We start from the raw sequence: 19,258 nt of genomic DNA, 5'->3' as shown, positions 1-19,258 counted from the left end.
TGTGGCAAAGAGACGGGGCAGCTGGGAGAGAAACTGGTTGAAGGTGAGCGATTTCTGGCCTCACCCCCATCCTTGTTGGGAGTGAATAGGAGTGGATGAAGGTGGGGTGGGTGACCGAACAAGGGAATGGACGGATTCAGGGAGGAGGAGATAGGAGTAGTAATGAGAGTGAGGGTGTGGTATGAAGGGGAATGGATAGTGGGAAAATGAAGAAGGGGTAATGTGATGGGAGCAAAGTAGCAGGGATAGCATAAGTTATTTGGAGAGGGGATAGGAAGATAAGAGCTGACTTTTCCCTACAGGCCACACCTTAAATGCAACTTTCAGCCGTTGATGGCTCTTTTCCCTGCCACACTGCCTACCACTTACCGTCCAAAAAGGAAAAGAAAAGCACAGCAGGACAGAGAGCAAAACGGGTTAAGAGAAGAGAAAGAGAGACAGAGAAACAGCAACACTGACACGCGAGATAGATAAGAGCAGAGGTGGGCAATTATTTGGGTGGGCGGCCACTTAGCAAGTTTTGGTGAGCTGTTGAGGGCCGCACACCAATGTTCCCCCTAAGGTGCGCGACCGCGCACCAATCGCGAGGTCCCGCGCAGGCTGCTCACCAGCTCCTGCCACTGGAAGAGATACCACGCAGCAGATTTAATGGGACCATGCATGTTGGTGAGAGCAAAGTGGTAAATTTGAAACAGGCCAACTCATAGCATTACTCCCACTTCTACCCTCCCAATAATTTATAAACATAAGTTCAGATAGTAGTCAGATACTATCTTAAATACTCAAAATGTAGTGTAAAATAGTAAAATCTTCTGTTACTAAATCAATGAAATGATTGATCGATTATATGTTGTACTGAAAGTCTACGTAGCTGTTTGGCAGAGCGGCCAGAGTCTTTTTGAAGCACAAGTAGCCCTTTGTGGACACTGTTTCTGCTTCAAAAAAACGAAATATCGTAAATAATTAATTGAGACTAGTGGCGTAGCATGCCAGTTTAACAAATGACGCCAAAGAATGGTGGGATGTGGGTTTATGCCGATTGTCCCTCACTCAGCAAGTCCTTAATCTCAACTGGACTGTCAGGAAGAAAGAGGGGGGTCAACTGAAAATGAGCATATCCCCACAAGGAAGTAAATTTGGAGGGTGAGACACCACGGGTCACAGTATAATGGCGCTGTCAGAGATTTGGGAGCAAGTTGCCCACCTTTTCTTTCAGCTGAGAATGCATTGGTTGTGTGCAAGGACCTAAAGAGAAAACAACCACACATAACAAAAAGTAAAATGCAAAAAAGAAAACTTAAAAGGGCTTGCTTAAAGTAAGAAAATACTGTACAGAAAACTTTGTGATATCCGGCACTGACGGGACCGGCGTGTTGCCGATCTATCAAAACTGCCGGACATACAAAGTTAATGTTGAAGCATACGGAGGTTTTCATCTCCGTATCTGACAACAAACACTGTTGCTTAGCAACAACTTCTAAAGAGTCGGCTGCAGCTGCAAGCATCTCTAGCTGAAGCTGTTGCTATAGCTACAGACCTTGCAGTGCCTGACTGGGGAAAAAAAAAGAACGAGAACTAAAAAAAACTTATAGAAAACGGCTCCTGATTTTTGCCGTTAGATCGAGTATTCCGGACATACAACCTCCGGATAAACCAAAGTTTCCTGTATTTGTAAAATAAATGCAGGTAGTTAAACTCTTATTTATTCAAACAATCATATTCCAATAAGTGATATTACAGCTTGCTGTTGATAATTAGAGATGTACTTTGTGGATAAATAGTATATGAGGTTAAAAAGCATAAAGCTTCCCATTTGGGGAGTAGTTAGAGCTACTCTTATCACCGCAATTGCTTTAATTCTGACATTTGGCTTGTGATCTGCTAACAAAGCACTAATCCCTTCGCATGCAGTGACCAAATGGGAATAAACTGGAGGTGCAATGTGCATGAAGAAATCTGTACACGTGACTACCTTTTCTCTCATTTTAAGATGTGCATTGTTGTAGAGGATAAGACAACTTTTAATGTGGAAGACAATCTTGTGTCAGGCAGTGTGCTTGGAGATGTTCTCCAAATATTTATCATAATCTAGTATGGTCTTCAACATTGAAAACTCTTGAAACATCTTGGATTTGTGAAACATTTAGGTTGATTTTATTGGAAATATCAAATTCAGCACTGATTTGCTGACCTTTCTTATCACCATGCTCTTGCCATTGAGATGCATCAGTAAGCTGAACAAGGTAAATTTGATTTTTTCAATAAATACAGGGTTCAGTTGCATATTTCCAAATGTGACTGGCTTCCCAAGTACATTAAACACCACAGATAATATCATTCAGTCATGCTCATTTTCAAAGAAAGGCTCAATTGCAACTGACATTGGCAAGAATGGAATGTAGATACTTCTCTTGCAGCTGATCTAGGATCTTGGATATGCTTGACGTTGCTGAGATTGTTGAGCTTAGACTTCTTGGGGCCGATTTTCATTCTGGGTGGACATCGGGCAATGGTGCTGTCTGTCCAATGTCCTCGGCGAGAGGACCGAGCCATTTTGATGGCCAGGCCTCATCTGTGTAATATCCAGCTACAACCGCTAAACCAGGACTCACGGGTAGCTTGCAGATCGGCGGGGGAATGGAAATCTGGTGGCTCGTCCATGGAACAGAGCCAGACATCTTGATACAGCGAACCGCAGATTTGATTTGCCCGCCTCTGTTTTTGGTTGTCTCCGAGGCAGCAGGGGAGTCATAATGACCCGCCTCCTGACGTTACGTGAGGCAGGGTCAGGTGTGCCGAATGTTCAGCCACGAAGCCAGGCCTTGGCAGGCCAGATATGGCTCGCAGGCCATATTTTGTCTGCCACTGGATAAGAGAGCGACCATATTCTCAGACCTGCTGTGTTCAACACTGGAGATCTAATTTTAAAATATTAAAAAGGATCTAACACTCCAGCATTTACAATCCATTATAGATGTAAATTCACATTGTGTTACAGATGGAAATTGATCTTCAAATACTGGGTGTTTGTTTCTGAGCTGAACCCTGAAACCCACGAGTATATTCCAATCTACAGAGTTCCTCAACAAACAACAGTTAACTTTGAGTGACTTCAGGTTGTGCTTCCTTACAACAATTAGACTTGTGGGCTTAAAGGGACTGGCTATCTAATCACAGTCCATCTTAGCAGCAGAATAATGCATTGTACATCACATGGTATAATGTGCCAATCATAAAACAAGTTATAGCCTGATTTAGTGAGTGTAGTGCTTTGGGAAGTTTGCTGGTATTTATGTGGTGGCCATCCTTGCTGTACAAGTTCCTTCTAGGTAAAAATGAAATCCCATTTATATACAAAATGATTTATCTCCTATGCACATCTTTTAACAATGCACTCATTGAAGTCCATTATCATCTTCATGTTAATTTAACTTGCTCATAAGATCTCACTTATTTATTGATTTATGTTTTAAGAGGAAGGAATGTCTAGGAAGGTGTACATTTTATTCAAAGTACTCCCTTCATTTTTATACAGAGTAAAAAATATAGTTTCACAGAATTTGTGTTTTATTTTTAAAAAGGCATGTTTCTCACCCATAGTTTTCTTTCTTTTGCCCACCTTTCTCCCTTTGTGCTAGGTCAGAACATAGTCGTGGGAGCCCATATCTAGCTATAAGCTAGAATTTTTTTTATTAGTTCTTGGGATGTCGCACTCGGTCAAATGCTGCTTTGATGTAGAGGGCATTCACTCGCTCACCTCACCTCTGAAATTCAGCTCTAGTCCATGTTTGGAACAATGCTTTAATGAGGTCTGGAGCCGAGTGGTGCTGGCGGAACCCAAACTGAGCAGGTTATTGGTGAGTCGGTGCCACTTGATAGCACTGTTGACGACACCTTTCATCACTTTGCTGATAATTGAGAGTAGACTGATGGGATGGTAATTGGATGGATTGGCTTTGTCCTGCTTTTTGTAGACACGAAAAACCTGGGCAGTTTTCCACATTTTCAGGTAGATGCCAGTGTTGTAGCTGTACTCTAACAGCTTGGCTTGAGGTGTGGCTAGTTCTGGAGCACAAGTCTTCAGCACGACAGCCGGGATATTGTCGGGGCCCATAGCCTTTGCTGTATCCAGTGCACTCAGCCGTTTCTTGATATCACGCGGAGTGAAGTGAATTGGCTGAAGACTGGCTCCTTTTTTTATTTGTATATGGGATGTGGGCATCAGTGGCAAGGCCAACATTTATTGCCCATCCCTAATTGCCCTTGAGAAGGTGGTGATGAGTCGGCTTCTTGAACCGCAGCAGTCCATGTGGTGAAGGTACTCCCACAGTGCTGCTAGGTAGGGAGTTCCAGGACTTTGACCCAGCGACGATGAAGGATCGGCGATATACTTCTAAGTCAGGACGGTGTGTGACTTGGAGGGGAACTTGAAGGTGGTGGTGCCCCCATGCGCCTGCTGCCCTTGTCCACCTGGAAGAGGTCGTGGGTTTGGGAGGTGCTGCCGAAGAAGCCTTGGCGAGTTGCTGCAGTGCATCTTGTAGTTGGTACACACTGCAGCCACGGTATGTCGGTGGTGGAGGGAGTGAATGTTTAAGGTAGTGGATGAGGTGCCAACCAAGTGGGCTGTTTTGTTCTGGATGGTGTCGAGCTTCTTGCGTGTTGTTGGAGCTGCACTCATCCAGGCAAGTGGAGAGTATTCCATCACATTCCTTACTTGTGCTTTGTAGATGGTGCAAAGGCTTCAGGGAGTCGGGAGGTGAGACACTCGCCGCAGAATACCTAGCCTCTGACCTGCTCTTGTTGCCACAGTATTTATGTGGCTGGTCCGGTTAAGTTTCTGGTCAATGGTGACCCCCAGGATGTTGATGGTGAGGGATTCATCGATGGTCATGCCGTTGAATGTCAAGGGGCAGTGGTTAAACTCTTGCTTGTTGGATATAGTCATTGCCTGGCACTTGTGTGGTGTGAATGTTACCTGCCACTTATAAGCTCAAGCCTGAACGTCGTCCAGGTCTTGTTGCATGCGGGCATGGACTGCTTCATTATCTGAGGAGTTGTGAATGGCGATAAAGGGAAGGTCATTGATGAAGCAGTTGAAGATGGTTGGGCCTAGGACACTGCCCTAAGGAACTCCTGCAGCGATGTCCTGGGGCTGTGATGATTGACCTTCAACCACCACAACCATCTTCCTTTGTGCTAGGTATGACTCCAGCTAGTGAAAAGTTTTCTCCCCCCCCCCCCCCCCCCCCCCCCCGATTCCCATTGACTTCAGTTTTACTAGGGCTCCTTGATGCCACACTCGGTCAAATGCTGCCTTGATGTCAAGGGCAGTCACTCTCACCTCACCTCTGGAATTCAGCTCCTTTTTCCATGTTTGGACCAAGGCTGTAATAAGGCCGGGAGCCGAGTGGTCCTGGCAGAACCCAAACTGGGCATCAGTGAGCAGGTTATTGGTGAGTAAGTGCCGCTTGATAGCACTGTCGATGACACCTTCCATCACTTTGCTGATGATTGAGAGTAGACTGATGGGGTGGTAGTTGGCCGGATTGGATTTGTCCTGCTTTTTGTGGACAGGACACACCTGGGCAGTATTCCACAATGTCGGATAGATGCCAGTGTTGTAGCTGTACTGGAACAGCTTGGCTAGAGGCGCAGCTAGTTCTGGAGCACAAGTCTTCAGCACAACAGCCAGGGATGTTGTCAGGGCCCACAGCCTTTGCTGTATCCAGTGCGCTCAGCCATTTCTTGATATCATGTGGAGTGAATCGAATTGGCTGAAGACTGGCTTCTGTGATGGTGGGGACCTCAGAGGTAGGCCGATATGGATCATCCACTCGGCCCTTCTGGCTGAAGATGATTGCAAAAGCTTCAGCCTTGTCTTTTGTGCTGGGCTCCACCGTCATTGAGGATGGGGATATTCATGGAGCCTCCTCCTCCCATTAGTTGTTTAATTGTCCATCACCATTCACGACTGGATGTGGCAGGACTGCAGAGCTTTGATCTGATCCATTGATTTTGGGATCGTTTAGCCTTGTCTATAACATGCTGCTTCTGCTGTTTAGCATGCATGTAGTCCTATGTTGCTGCTTCCCCAGGTTGGCACCTCATTTTTAGGTACGCCTGGTGCTCCTCCTGGCATGCTCTTTTACACTCCTCATTGAACCAGGGTTGGTCCCCTGGCTTGATGGCAATGGAAGTGTGGGGGATATGCCGGGCCATGACTACAGATTGTGGTGGAATACAATTTTGCTGCTGCTGATGGCCCACAGTGCCTCATGGATGCCCAGCTTTGAGCTGCTAGATCTCTTCTGAATCTATTCCATTAAGCACGGTGATAGTGCCACACAACACGATGGAGGGGTATCCTCAGTGTGGAGACGGAACTTCACCTCCACAAGGACTGTGTGGTAGTCACTGCTACCAATACTGTCATGGACAGATGCATCTGCGACAGGTTGGTGAGGACAAAGTCAAGTAGTTTTCGCTCATGTTGGTTCTCTCACCACCTGCCGCAGGCCCAGTCTGGCAGCTATGTCCTTCAGGACTTGGCCAGCTTGGTCAGTGGTGCTGCTACCGAGCCACTCTTGTTGATGGACACTTAAGTCCCCCACCCAGAGTACATTCTGTGCCCTTGCTGCTCTCCGTGCTTCTTCCAAGTGGTGTTCAACGTGGAGGAGTGATGATTCATCAGCTGAGGGAGGGCAGTAGGTGGTAATCAGGAGATTTCCTTGCCCATGCTTGACCTGGGGTCTGGAGTCAAAGGTGAGAAGTCCCAAGGTCACTCCCTCCTTACTGTGCCACCACCTTTGGTGGGTCTGTCCTGCCGGTGGGACAGGGCATACCCAGGGATGGTGATGGAGGAGTCTGGGGATGTTGGCTCAAAGGTATGATTCTGTGAGCATGACTAGGTCAGGCTGTTGCTTGACGAGTCTGTGGGACAGCTCTCCCAATTTTGGCACAAGTCCCCAATGTTGGTGAGGAGGACTTTGCAGGGTCGACTGGGCTGGATGTGCCTTTGTCGTATCCGAAACTGTTGCCTAGGTCGATGCCGGGTGGTCTGTCTGGTTTTTAAATTATTTTTTTCGTAGCGGTTTGGTACAACTGAGTGGCTTGCTAGGCCATTTCAGAGGGCAGTTTAGAGTCACATATAGACCAGACCAGGTAAGGCCGGCAGATTTCCTAAAGGACATTAGTGAACCAGATGGGTTTTTACAACAATCCGTTAGTAATGGTCACCATTACTGATTCTAGCTTTTTAAAAATTCCAGTTATATTTAATTAACTGAATTTAAATTCTACAGCTGCCGTGGTAGGATTTGAACTCGTGTCTCTGGACCATTTAGTCCAGGCCTCTGGATTACTAATCCAGTAACTGTTCTCTCCGTGCTTTATGCTACCGTTCCCTTTTCCAACTGTTAATCAGGCCAGTCTTAAGCAATGATTCCTCCTTTTTCCTGTTGAGTCACTCTGGGTTACTCCTTGTCACTGATGTCACATCACAACTTGGCAAGACGGGAGACTGACCTTGAGTGTCTTCACATGGGTAAGAAAATTGTCCATTTTACAAAAGCATCCACAATTCTGGTGAGGCTATTATTACACTTTATAAAATGGGGGAGTATTTGAACGATAAGGGCTTCCTAAGACTTCTTAAAATAGGAAAATGTGCCCTCTTTTCCGTCTTGGAGAAAAGAGGAAAAACATTACAGAAATTGGTCTTTCAATAAACGTGTAGACTTGACAATGTGTCCTTTAATAATAGAATGACAGTGGAAGCAAAACCTTCCCGAAAAATGACAATGACGAGGACTCGGTTTCAAGAAGAGAAGATACTGAAAAGGCCATGGTGTTGTTCAGGCCAATGGTCTCTGATCCCCATTTATATACATCGAAAATCCCCGCTGGCACGCCCGAAGAAAATAGGCTCAGTGGAAGTAAGTTTAAAAAAAAAAAAAAAAAAACTTTCTCTTAAAGGCTTTTTGGAAGTTAGCACGGATACTTTTTTTCTGTAATTGCAAGAGGTAAGTGTAAGAAATATTAAAATAAGACATTTAAAGAGAATAACCTTTTTAACCCCATCTACGTTACCAGAAAAGGGTTGTTTACTTCTACTAACAGTGACAATGAAGACTATTGAGTGCAACACTGCCGATGAATGCAATATTAAATGGAGATCAACATCATTTTAAAAACAGTGCTGTACAACTACTGCTCCTATAATTTATTGGACAATTGTTGCTGTTTGTGCTGGGTACAACTTTAATGCCATCTATCTTTATGTAACACAGCAATTGGTTGAGCTTAGGTTTTTTTAAAACACTATATGGTTGCATGAGATTTAGCTACATGCTCATTGCCACTAAGTTTGTGTCCAACATAGATGGAGGTTATGCTTTTTTCTTAGTGAAACAAACTGAATTGACACAGCTGGATATAGACCAAAGTTTGTTTTGTGATTCAAAGTATGTGTAAAAAAGGTCAACATATTTGTTGGACTAAGATTGATTTATTCATGGTGAGTGTGGAGAGAAAATATTTTAGAGAGGCCTATACGCAACAGTTCTTTATGAATCATAATACAAAAGAAAATAAGTGATTCTAAACTGAAGAGTTTTGTTTATGCAGCTACATGATTATTATCCGAACTAAACCAGTTTACTCTCCTAAATATCTCAAATATTTTAATGGACCGGGACCATTTAATGTTGCACTCACATTAGTCTTTATTGTTGCTGTTACTATGAATATCGTTCTAAAAGTGAATCTTTTTATTATGATATTTGTAGAATTTTAATTATTCAGTCTTACCTTTTTAATGAACAGATCATGAGATATCTCCTATTGTGTTGAGTAAAATGTAAGGCTTTAACATGAGGAGGGGGGGAAATTGGAATGTAGATTGCCCAAACCAATCTCATAGACTTAATTCAGTAAAATTATTAAGAGATTTGGAGCAGATTTCTCCCAGGCTTTTCAACTCGGGATTGGTGAAAGCTGGGGGGGGGAGCACTGTAAATATGAGAATTTTTAAAATCGGGAGTGGCTGGCATCTGAATGTATCCATTAGACTTTATAGCTCACTTCCCATCATCCATTATTATCTACTTCAAATGCTATTCAAGTATGTGGTTTTATTCTGATGTACATAATTAGTACAAAAAAATTCTGCCAGATAAATATTTGTATATTATGATAGAGAATGACGATAACTAATTGAGCCTGTTCCACACAATTGCTATACCTTGTGTATCGCAACTTATACACTCCACCCCACCCAAAACCATGTGATCTCCTGGGAGAGGCAAAAAAAACCCCGCCAATTTGGGGGAAAAAATCTGGGAAATTCCTCTCTGACCCCTCTAGGTGATAGAAACTAGTCCAGGAGGTCACTCTGGCCCTGAATTCCCTGCAGTAACTACCTTCTGTAAGAGGTGATCTCTGCCCCAGCCAGAAACAGGTCCAGCTCTCGTTTGAAGGAATTCAGCGAGTCCGCGTCCAAAACAGGAGACGGCAACCTGTTCCAGAGGTCCACTATTCTCTGGGAAAAGAACCATCTCCTGACAGCCAACCTAGATCTGGCCTTGTACAACTTAAATTTGTGACCCCTGGTCCTGCCTAACCTGTTTAATTGAAATAAACTGGCAGCTGGAACACAATCTATCCCCTTCATTATCTTATAAACCTCAGTCAGATTTCCTGTAAGTCTACACTTCTCTAAGGTATAGAGTCCTATCTCTTTTACCCTATCTTGATAACTAAGATGCTTTAAACTGGGAATTAGTCTAGTGGCCCACCTCTGCACCCTTTCCAAAGCCTCTTATCACCCACCATGTGAGGAGACCAAAACTGGACACAGTATTCCAAATATGACCTGACTAAGGTCTTATATTTGCTCTCTCTATCGCTACTAAGTTATACGTCCTTTTTCCAGTCTTGAGCCCAATTTCCCAACACATTAAGATCTGCCTGAAGCAGACGAGCATCATCCACAGTTCCAACACTCGCACAGATCTTGGTATCATCTGCAAATTTGCAGATTGTGTCCCAACCCCTACATCCAGATAGTTAATAAAAATAGTAAAGAGGAATAGTCACAACACTAATCCCTGCGGGACACCACTGGTGACCGGTCTCCAAACAGATCCAAATCCATCTATAACTACTTTTTGCCTACGTCCTGCCAGCCAGTTCTGAATCCAGCTCTATATATTACCACTAATACCAGAGGCTTCGATCTTATAGAGAAGCCTCTTATGCGGTATCTTATCAAAAGCTTTTTGGAAATCTAAGTAGACAATGCCTGCTGGACCTTCCTCATCCACCAATTTTGTAACTTCTTCAAAAAATACAATTAGATTTGTAAGACATGACCTTTTTATGAAACCATGTTGGGTGTACTGAATATGTCCCCCACTAGCCAAGCATTCATATATTGTATCCCTAATGATTCCTTCAAGTATCTTGCCTATTACTGATAAACTAATGGGCCCAAAGTTACCCGGGTCTGTCTTGTCACTTTTTAAAAGATGGGGACTACATTAGCCTCCTTCCAGTCTATAGGAACTGTTCCAGAGTGCAGTGAGCTATTAAAAATACAGGCTAGGGGCTCGCACAGCACATGCCCCATCTCCCTGAGGACCCTCGGGTGGATATCATCCGGCCCAGCTGCTCTATATATTTTCAAGTTCTTAATTCTTTCTACAATATGTTCATCTATGTTAATACTAGTTTTGTTGAAAACTGTAGGAAAAATAGAAAAAGAGTATTTTTTAAATGGTGAGAGATTTGGAAATGTTGGGTGTTCAGAGGGACCTGGGTGTCCTTATATACGAATCACTGAAAGTTAACGTGCAGGTACAGCAAGCAATTAGGAAAGCAAATGGTATGTTGACCTTTATTACAAGAGGATTTGCGTATAAGAGTAAAGGCGTCTTGCTGCATTTATATAGGGCCCTGGTGAGACCACACCTGGAGTATTGTGTACAGTTTTGGTCACCCTTACCTAAGGAAGGATATACTTGCCATAGAGGGAGTGCAACGAAGGTTCACCAGACTGGTTCCTGGGATGGGGGGGATTGTCCTATGAGGACAGATTGAGTAGACTAGGCCTATATTCTCTAGAGTTTAGAAGAATGAGAGGTGACCTCATTGAAACATACAAAATTCTTATAGGGCTTGACAGGGTAGATGCAGGGAGGATGTTTCCTCTGGCTGGGGAGTTTAGAACCAGGGGTCACAGTCTCAGAATAAGAGGTCGGCCATTTAGCACTGAGATGAGGAGAAAGTTCTTCACTCAGAGGGTGGTGAATCTTTGGAATTCTCTACCCCAGAGGGCTTTGGAGGCTCAGTCATTGAGTATATTCAAGACAGATCAATAGATTTTTGAATATTAAGGGAATCAAAGGATGTGGGGATAGTTCAGGAAAGTGGAGATAAGGTAGAAGATCAGCCATGATATTGAATGACCGAGCAGGCTCGAAGGTCCAAATGGCCTACTCCTATTTCTTATGTTATGTTAGTAACATTATTAAATTCTAATAGTTGAGCATCATCTTCAAGGGTGAAGACTGATGCAAAGACTCATTTAATATTCCTGCCATACCCAGTGAGTCCTTTGTAACCTGTCCTTGAACACCCTTCAATGGCCCAATACAGTCTTTGACAGTTCTCTGACTCTTCACATAACTGAAAAAGCTTTTCCCATTACTTCCATAGTTGTCTACGATCCTTTTTGCTAATCCAATAGTAGCCTTTGTTTTCTTTAGTTGTTCCTTGTGCTCAACTCTGTTTACTTGAGTATTAAATGTCTTTATAGAAACATTTCTGTTTACATCTTATTTGTCTTTGTACATAGCTAGTCAGCCACCTTGGCTTTTTCTTACCACATTTCCTCCTTTTGACTTTGGGTACATATTTGTTTTCCACATTTTTTTTATCTTGTTCTTAAAAATGCTTTTATATCCTACATCGGGCTCATCACCACCCAGTAGGGTTAGCCAATTTACCCGTTGCAAATCATCTGCCATTTTGGTGAAGTTTGCTCTTCTGAAATCTGGTACGAGTTGCAGGTTCTCATTACAGTACCTTTAGTTCTACTAGCCAATTAGAATCGTATAATGTTGTGGTCACCGTTGGCCAGATGCACCGCCACATGGAGGCCCGATACGAGGTCAGGCTCACTACTAAAAACTAGATCCAATATATGATTATCCCTTGTTACTTAATTTAACATGTTGAGCCAGGAAACAGTCTTGTATATTTTAGACAAAATTTTCAGCTGCACTTCCCACCACGACAGCGGATAAAACCATTGTGCCACTGAATGTCAGGAAAATTAAAATTGCCCATCAGAGAAAGGTGTCATTTTATATTAAAAGCATTTGCAGTATGTTTCCATAATAATTCATCATGTTCAGGTGTCTAACCCGGGGGCCTATATAACAATTACCGATAATTAGTCCCTGCCCGTGAGCTTGGTTCACTTGAACCCAGATAGCCTCGGCTGTACTTGATGAGACAATATCAAGTCTTTCTCTAGCTGTTAGATTCTCACTGATAAAGATAGCACCCCATCAAAGGGGAGGCCCTTTGACCTACTCTATCCTTTCTGAAATCCTTGTAACCCTTTAGGTGAATTTCTGTCCCATCACTTTCGTTTAGCCATGTCTCAGAAATATACAATATATCTAATTTCTCCAACACAGTGTAGGATTGTAGTTCTAACAATTTGTTTTAACACTCCTTGCATTTACATAAAAACTATTTAAAGGTCTCTCCTCTAATTTCTGAGAGTTATTTATTCTTATATGCTTCCTACCTGGTTTATCTGCATGCTTAGTATCTATGTAATTATCAAGTTCAGTAAGGCCATCTTTGAACTTATCTGCACCATCCCCTTGCTGAATTAGTTTAAATGCTCCCTCTGCCAGCCTTTGTGCTCCCAGAAAGTTAAGATGGAGGCCGCCATCCCTCCTAAACAACTTAACTTATCCAGCGAGCACTTCCCAGTTATTGTGGCAGCTTCTTTTTGTAAAAGTCAAGAAGCCAGATGTTGAATCCTACAATTCGGCTATTCCTCTCCATCGATCCGGACATGACTGGTAATAGTCAAGAGACTACTACCCTCTTGCACCCCTTTGCTGAAGGTTAGCTATGAGGCTTTTGTAGGAATCCTGCAAAACAAATGGATTTCTAGCCATTATATCATTAGTACCAATATGTAAACCTACTACAGTACCTTGGCACTCACCTTTCATCAGATCAGCCACACGATCCCAGAGATCAGCTACCTTGGCCCCTGAAAAACAAAAGAACATCTTGACAGAGCCTTATCTCTACATTGGGTGCTATCTGTATGCCTGATGACAGAGTCCCCTATGAGGATTGCACGTGCCTCTTGCTCTTCTTTGGCTGTTCACCCAACGATGTCCTCTTGGACTTTACAGCCTTCCCCTTACCTATTCCAGTATATATTGATATGAGCATTGAGGTTGATCAGTGTCACTGGTGCTGACCTTACTGCCTATTGTGTCCTCCAAGTCTCAAAGTGGGGCACACCTATCTGGAGCAACAAAATAATCCAAAGTGGTGAAGGTTCCAGTGATATCAATACCAGACAATGGTGACTTACTTTTTGTCCCAGTCAGGAAGTCATTGAAATCCACCAAGTATATTAATTGGTCAATTTTCTCTTTTAAGCAAATGATCTCCTGCTGCAGAGACAAAACCTGAATATATTTATTGCAAGTGAAAGCCCTTCACTGCTTTACTTCAACACCATCTCTCTCTCTAATGTTGCCGTAAAGGTGTACATGGAGCACACCTCATATTGGAGTCGCTCTCCTTTTCTTGAGGACCCAGCGTTCACCATCCTTATCTTTCAGGAAATCTGTGAATAAAACAGAGGGGGAAAGAATGCATTGGCAGTAAAGGGGATCAACAGGAATGTGTGTGCTTTTATCTTAGTCAACCTATCATCATAAATTACGACAACCGCTAGCTGTATTTTATACTCCCCTTCACATCGTGAAATTGCATTGAAAGGTTTGCCAGACCAAATTAACTACTTTGCAGCTTGCATCCATAGAATTGACACAATTTCCTCATTTAAGGTTTTGTTTGCATATTATTTAATGTTTGAAACATTTGTGACTAAATGTTACTTGATGCAGTTTTTTTAAGGCTTTATTTTGGGTAACGTAGCTGTTTGAATGTGTACTAGTAAAAGTATGTTGCAGTGATGTCACTAATAAGTATTCTACTTTATTTGCTAAATGCATCTACTACAAAACTATAACTTAACTGTAAATGGTCATAAGTTTTAAGATTAAATCAATTCTGTCATACTTGTTAATTTATCTTCTAATACCACCATTGCTTTATTATCTGGGCCCCTCTCCCCACTCTAACATGGAATTTTGTTACTGGTTTAAAAAAAAACTCAGGTCACTGGCAAAAGTCCATAGATTTATTTGTATTACTTGAAATTATGGAATGGTGCATGGAATTTATTCTCTACCATAAGTAGAGAGGAGGCAGAGTAGATCTTGCACATATCTGGGCTCGGCATTCCAGAACCTTGAAAAATAAACACATGGTAAAGATCCATTTGTTGACTAGTGACACTACAGTGCATCTCATTACACACTATCCATCTGAGAACTTTCATTTTTTCTTTATTTCCCCTTCCTCGCGATCTTTTACCAGTTACAATGTGTTCTGTACTAACTTTTATTTCAGAAATAATTACTTCTTGATATCTCACTCAGTTGCTAGGCAAGATGGTATTGTAGCATACATCACTTTATATAAATGACAATTTCCTTCTTGAAAAACTGAAGGATGTTGCAGTCCATCTATGCATGTTTCTTTTCTCCCCACAACTATTTAGTAGTCATTTTTTTTCCATTTCTTTGGATCCTTCTGTGCAACTTAACATTTCATCAACAAAGGAAGAAGGCAGGCATCCTTTTCACAGAGTTTCTACCTGTCCCACTATTGATCCAGCAAATGAGAGTTGTGGAGGAACAGTTCTGATTGGCCATTCTTTTATATTTTTACCTTAAATCAGATGATTTGGACCAACATTATACGATAAAGTCTCATAATATGACTGATTTATTCCTGGAAGGTATAAAAATTGATTGTTTAAAACATAAATACTATGGCAACAAGAGCCAGTCAGAGGCTAGGCATTCTGCGGCGAGTGTCTCACCTCCTGACTCCCCAAAGTCTTTCCATCATCTACAAGGCACAAGTAAGGAGTGCGATGGAATACTCTACACTTGCCTGGATGAGTGCAGCTCCAACAACACTCAAGAAGCTCGACACTATCCAAGACAAACCAGCCCGTTTGATTGGCACCCCAACCACCACCTTAAACATTCACTCCCTCCACCACCGGCATACCTTGGCTGCAGTGTGTACCATCTACAAGATGCACTGCAGCAACTCACCAAGGCCTATTCGGCAGCACCTCCCTCCACGACCTCCTCCACCTAGAAGGACAAGGGCAGCAGGCGCATGGGAACACCGCCACCTCCAAGTTCCCTTCCAGGTCACATACCATTCTGACTTGGAAATATATCGCCGTTCCTTCATCGTTGCTGGGTCAAAATCCTGGAACTCCCTCCCTAACAGCACTGTGGGTGCACCTTCACCACACGGACTGCAGCGGTTCAAGGAGGCGGCTCCCCGCCACCTTCTCGAGCAATTAGGGATGGGCAATAAATGCTGGCCTTGCCAGTGATGCCCAGATCCTATGAATGAATAAAAAAAAGATTCTGTTCTATGATTTAAAAGCTGAAAGTTTTTGTTAACTAGATTTCATTTTGATTTCAGGCACTATGTACTTCCTTGGCACGTGAGAAATTAGCTTTACTTCATTTTAGATGGGAATGGAAATGGCTGCAAATGTAGTAATTTGAGAAATGGGAAGCTTTTAGTTATGATATCTTAAAACTTTTCTTTGCATATTATCACAAATATCCCTATTTGAGAACCATGCAAAATGAACAGCTACCAGCCCACAGTGTTTTGTAAGCAGAAGTAATCCATAAACATCTACCTGATTTAGCAAACGGACTGAATTTTCTGACCGGGAGACCAAAACTGAGAGAATGAATATCCTCTTGGCAATAATTAAAATAAAGTCTGCATTCAATTTTGTATTCTCTTGGTTACATAGTTTACTACATTTTGGTAGCAAACTATGCTGGGGCATTACAAATCTACAGTATTAAAATCTGATCAAATCAATTCTGTGAACTAAGTTATAGGATATATCATCTTTTGTGTGCAAAAGAAATGCAATTATATAGTCACCAACTATCCCTAAGCACCAAATTCACCTGTGCATTCAAAAATATCACAATAATTTAAAAGTGTTGAAGTAGTATCTGCTAAATATAGCACGTTTTAACTCTCAATGACAATGCCAACATTAAGATTTAATGGATCATAGAATGATGATGCACAGAAGAAGACTATTAGGCCCATCATGCCCATGCCCGCTCTTTGAAAGAGCTATCCAATTTGTCCCACTCCCCTGCTCTTTCCCCATAGCCCTGCAAATTTTTCCAGCTTCAAGTATTTATCCAATTCATTTTTGAAAGTTATTATTGAATATGCTTCCACCACCCTTTCAGGCAGCACATTCCAGATCATCATAACTCGCTGAGTAAAATTGTTTTTCCTCCTGTCGCCTTTGGTTCTTTTGCCAATTACTTTAACTCTGTATTCTCTGGCTACCGACCCTTCTGCCACTGGAAACAGCTTCTCTTATTTACCCGTTCCTGATTTTGAACACCTGTCAAATCTCCTGTTAACCTTCTTTGCTCTAAGGAGAACAACCCCAGTTTCTCTAGCCTCTCCACGTAACTGAAGTCTTTCATCCCAGGTACCATTCCTGTAAATCTCCTCTGCACCCTCTCCAAGGCCTTGACATCCTTCCTAAAGTATGGTTCCCAGAATTGGCCACAATACTCCAGCTGAGGCCTAACCAGTGTTTTATAAAGATTTAGTGTAATTTCCTTGCTTTTGTACTTAAATTTAAAACTTCAATACAAAATTGGCTCAGTGACGGGAAGAAAATGGTGGTGGTGGTGGGTGGATATTTTTCAGACTGTGGGAGGTGGTTTGCAGTGGTCAGTTTTGGGTCCATTTCAATTTTTATAAACGACCAAGACTCGGGCGTAGGGAGCAGCATTATAAAGTTTGCGGTTGATACGAACCTTGGCAATGTAGTAAAAGAAAGAAAGCAAGTCGTACATTTATATAGCGCCTTTCACGACATTAGGACGTCCCAAAGCACTTTACAACCAATGAAGTATTTTTGAAGTGTAATGTAGGAAACGTGCGCAAATTGGCTGCTACAGCAAGCTTCCAGAAATGTGATAATGACCAGATACTCTGTTTTTGTTATGTTGATTGAGGGATAAATATTGGCCAGGACACTGGCTAAATCATTGGAAAAAGATCTAGAGGGGAGCTGAAGAGTAATTTTTTGACTCAGAGTTGTCGAGATATGGAATGCTCTACCTGAAATGGTGGTGGAAGCTGATTCCGTAAATAATTTTGAAAGGGTGTTGGACAAGTACTTGAAGATGAAGAACTTTAAAGGATTCTGGACAGAAAGCGGGATGTGGGACTAAGCACGACTGCTTTTTCAAAGTGACAGCACAGGCACGATAGACCGAATGGCCTTCTGTGCTTTAAGTTTCTATGATTCTATGAAACCTGACTCAAACCCGCCCACTTTTTAATGGAGGTGGGTTGGGAGGCAGGCGACCAATCCACTCTCGGGAGGCGAGTCAGTCAGTAAAAGCTTTTAAGGAGGCTGCGTGCCTCTATTTTAACAGGATTTTTATTTTTAACCCATGGAAGCTGATTTCTCGGGGCTCGGGGAAACCCAGCATGTAAAAGGAGGTGAAAAGTGACGGATCCATGAGGTAAGTGCATTTACAGCAATGGTTGTGGGCCAGGAGTAGCAGGAGCCTTTACTCCAGGCCCAACAAGCTTACCACTACACATCCCGCAATCGGCCAACCCCTACCCCTCCACGATCTCCGGCTCCTGCCGCACTGCACCCACCCAATGCCCCCCCCCCCCCCCCCCCCTCGGTGTGCTCCCGCCGCCCCATGTGCTTTCCAGCCCACCCCGCACTTCCCAGCTCCGGCAGCAGTCCATGCGCTCTCTGGCTCCTGCCGGCTCCCGGCACCCGCCCCCCTGCATGCTCTCTGGCTCCCCCGCCCTGCGCGCGCTTTCCGGCTCCTGGTGCCCCCTGTGTGCTCTCCGGCTCCTTTCTTCCCCCCCCCCCCCCCCCCCCCCAAGGGCCTGGTCTCCGACTCTTTTCCCCCCCAAACCCCCAGCACTCGCTGGCAGCACCACCCACCGTGCGCGCTCTCTCTCTCGCGCACGGCCCCACCCCCGCACTCTCCAGCTCCCGCCACCCCACTCCCCAGCTCCCAACGGACGCGTGCTCCAGATCCCCATTCTTTCTCTTTCTTTCTCTCTCTCTCTCGGTCCTCCCCCTGCTCCCAGCGTGTCAGTAAGTAAAATCCCCCCCCCCCCCCCACTTCCGGCTTTCCTACCCGGAAATCCTTCCCCCCCAGCCCCGCACTTTCTTCATGCCCTGAGTAAATACCAGCGCCTATTCCTCTATTTATAAAGCCAAGGATCCCATATTCCTTTTTACCAACCTTCTCAACTCGTCCTACCACCTCCAAAGACTTGTGTTCGTACACCCCCGTCTCTGTTCCTGCACCCCTTTTAAAATTGTACCCTTTAGTTTATATTGCTCTCCTAATTCTTCCCATCAAAATGAATCACTTCACACTTTTCTGCATTAAATTTCATCTACCACGTGTTTTCCCATTTTCCAGTCTGCCTATTTCCTCCTGAAGTCATCCTGACGCTCGTTACCCACTCTCCTAGAAGAATCTTTGCTGCCTGCTTTTGCAGTTATAAGGAAAAGTGGCTCCTGTTTTTTTATGTCACATTTACTATATTGTGCACATTGTTGTAAATTTGTAAGTGTAACCTCTTTCAAAAAAATCTCGTCTTCCCCATCCCCTCAGTAGCATAATCACATCAGGACTGTGTACAGCACCACAAGCTACATGAGTTACCATCACCCTCACCCTGAACAACCACAAGAAAATCTCTACACCTGCATCCAAAATGACTGGCTGTCAAAGAGGATGGAGTGTTCATTATCTATGTTAATAAATAGATTGTTAATTTGAAGATACCATACTAA

The 19,258-nt window shown here is 43.3% G+C and overlaps 1 protein-coding gene across 1 annotated transcript in view; it reads left to right on the top strand.

Annotated features, from left to right (window-relative positions):
- The window catches only part of ppip5k2 (diphosphoinositol pentakisphosphate kinase 2), a 207,207-nt gene that overhangs the window by 153,378 nt on the left and 34,571 nt on the right, over window positions 1-19,258 (top strand). The window contains 2 exon segments of the mRNA XM_085987698.1: window positions 7,763-7,873; window positions 7,875-7,934. Coding sequence (XP_085843824.1) covers window positions 7,763-7,873; window positions 7,875-7,934 — 171 coding nt within the window.

The sequence above is a fragment of the Somniosus microcephalus genome, chromosome 1 (genome assembly GCF_052327205.1).
Source record: "Somniosus microcephalus isolate GS21.2 chromosome 1, FLI_Smic_1.0, whole genome shotgun sequence".
NCBI classification, from domain to species: domain Eukaryota; kingdom Metazoa; phylum Chordata; class Chondrichthyes; order Squaliformes; family Somniosidae; genus Somniosus; species Somniosus microcephalus.
This window is presented reverse-complemented; position numbering and strand designations above follow the sequence as displayed.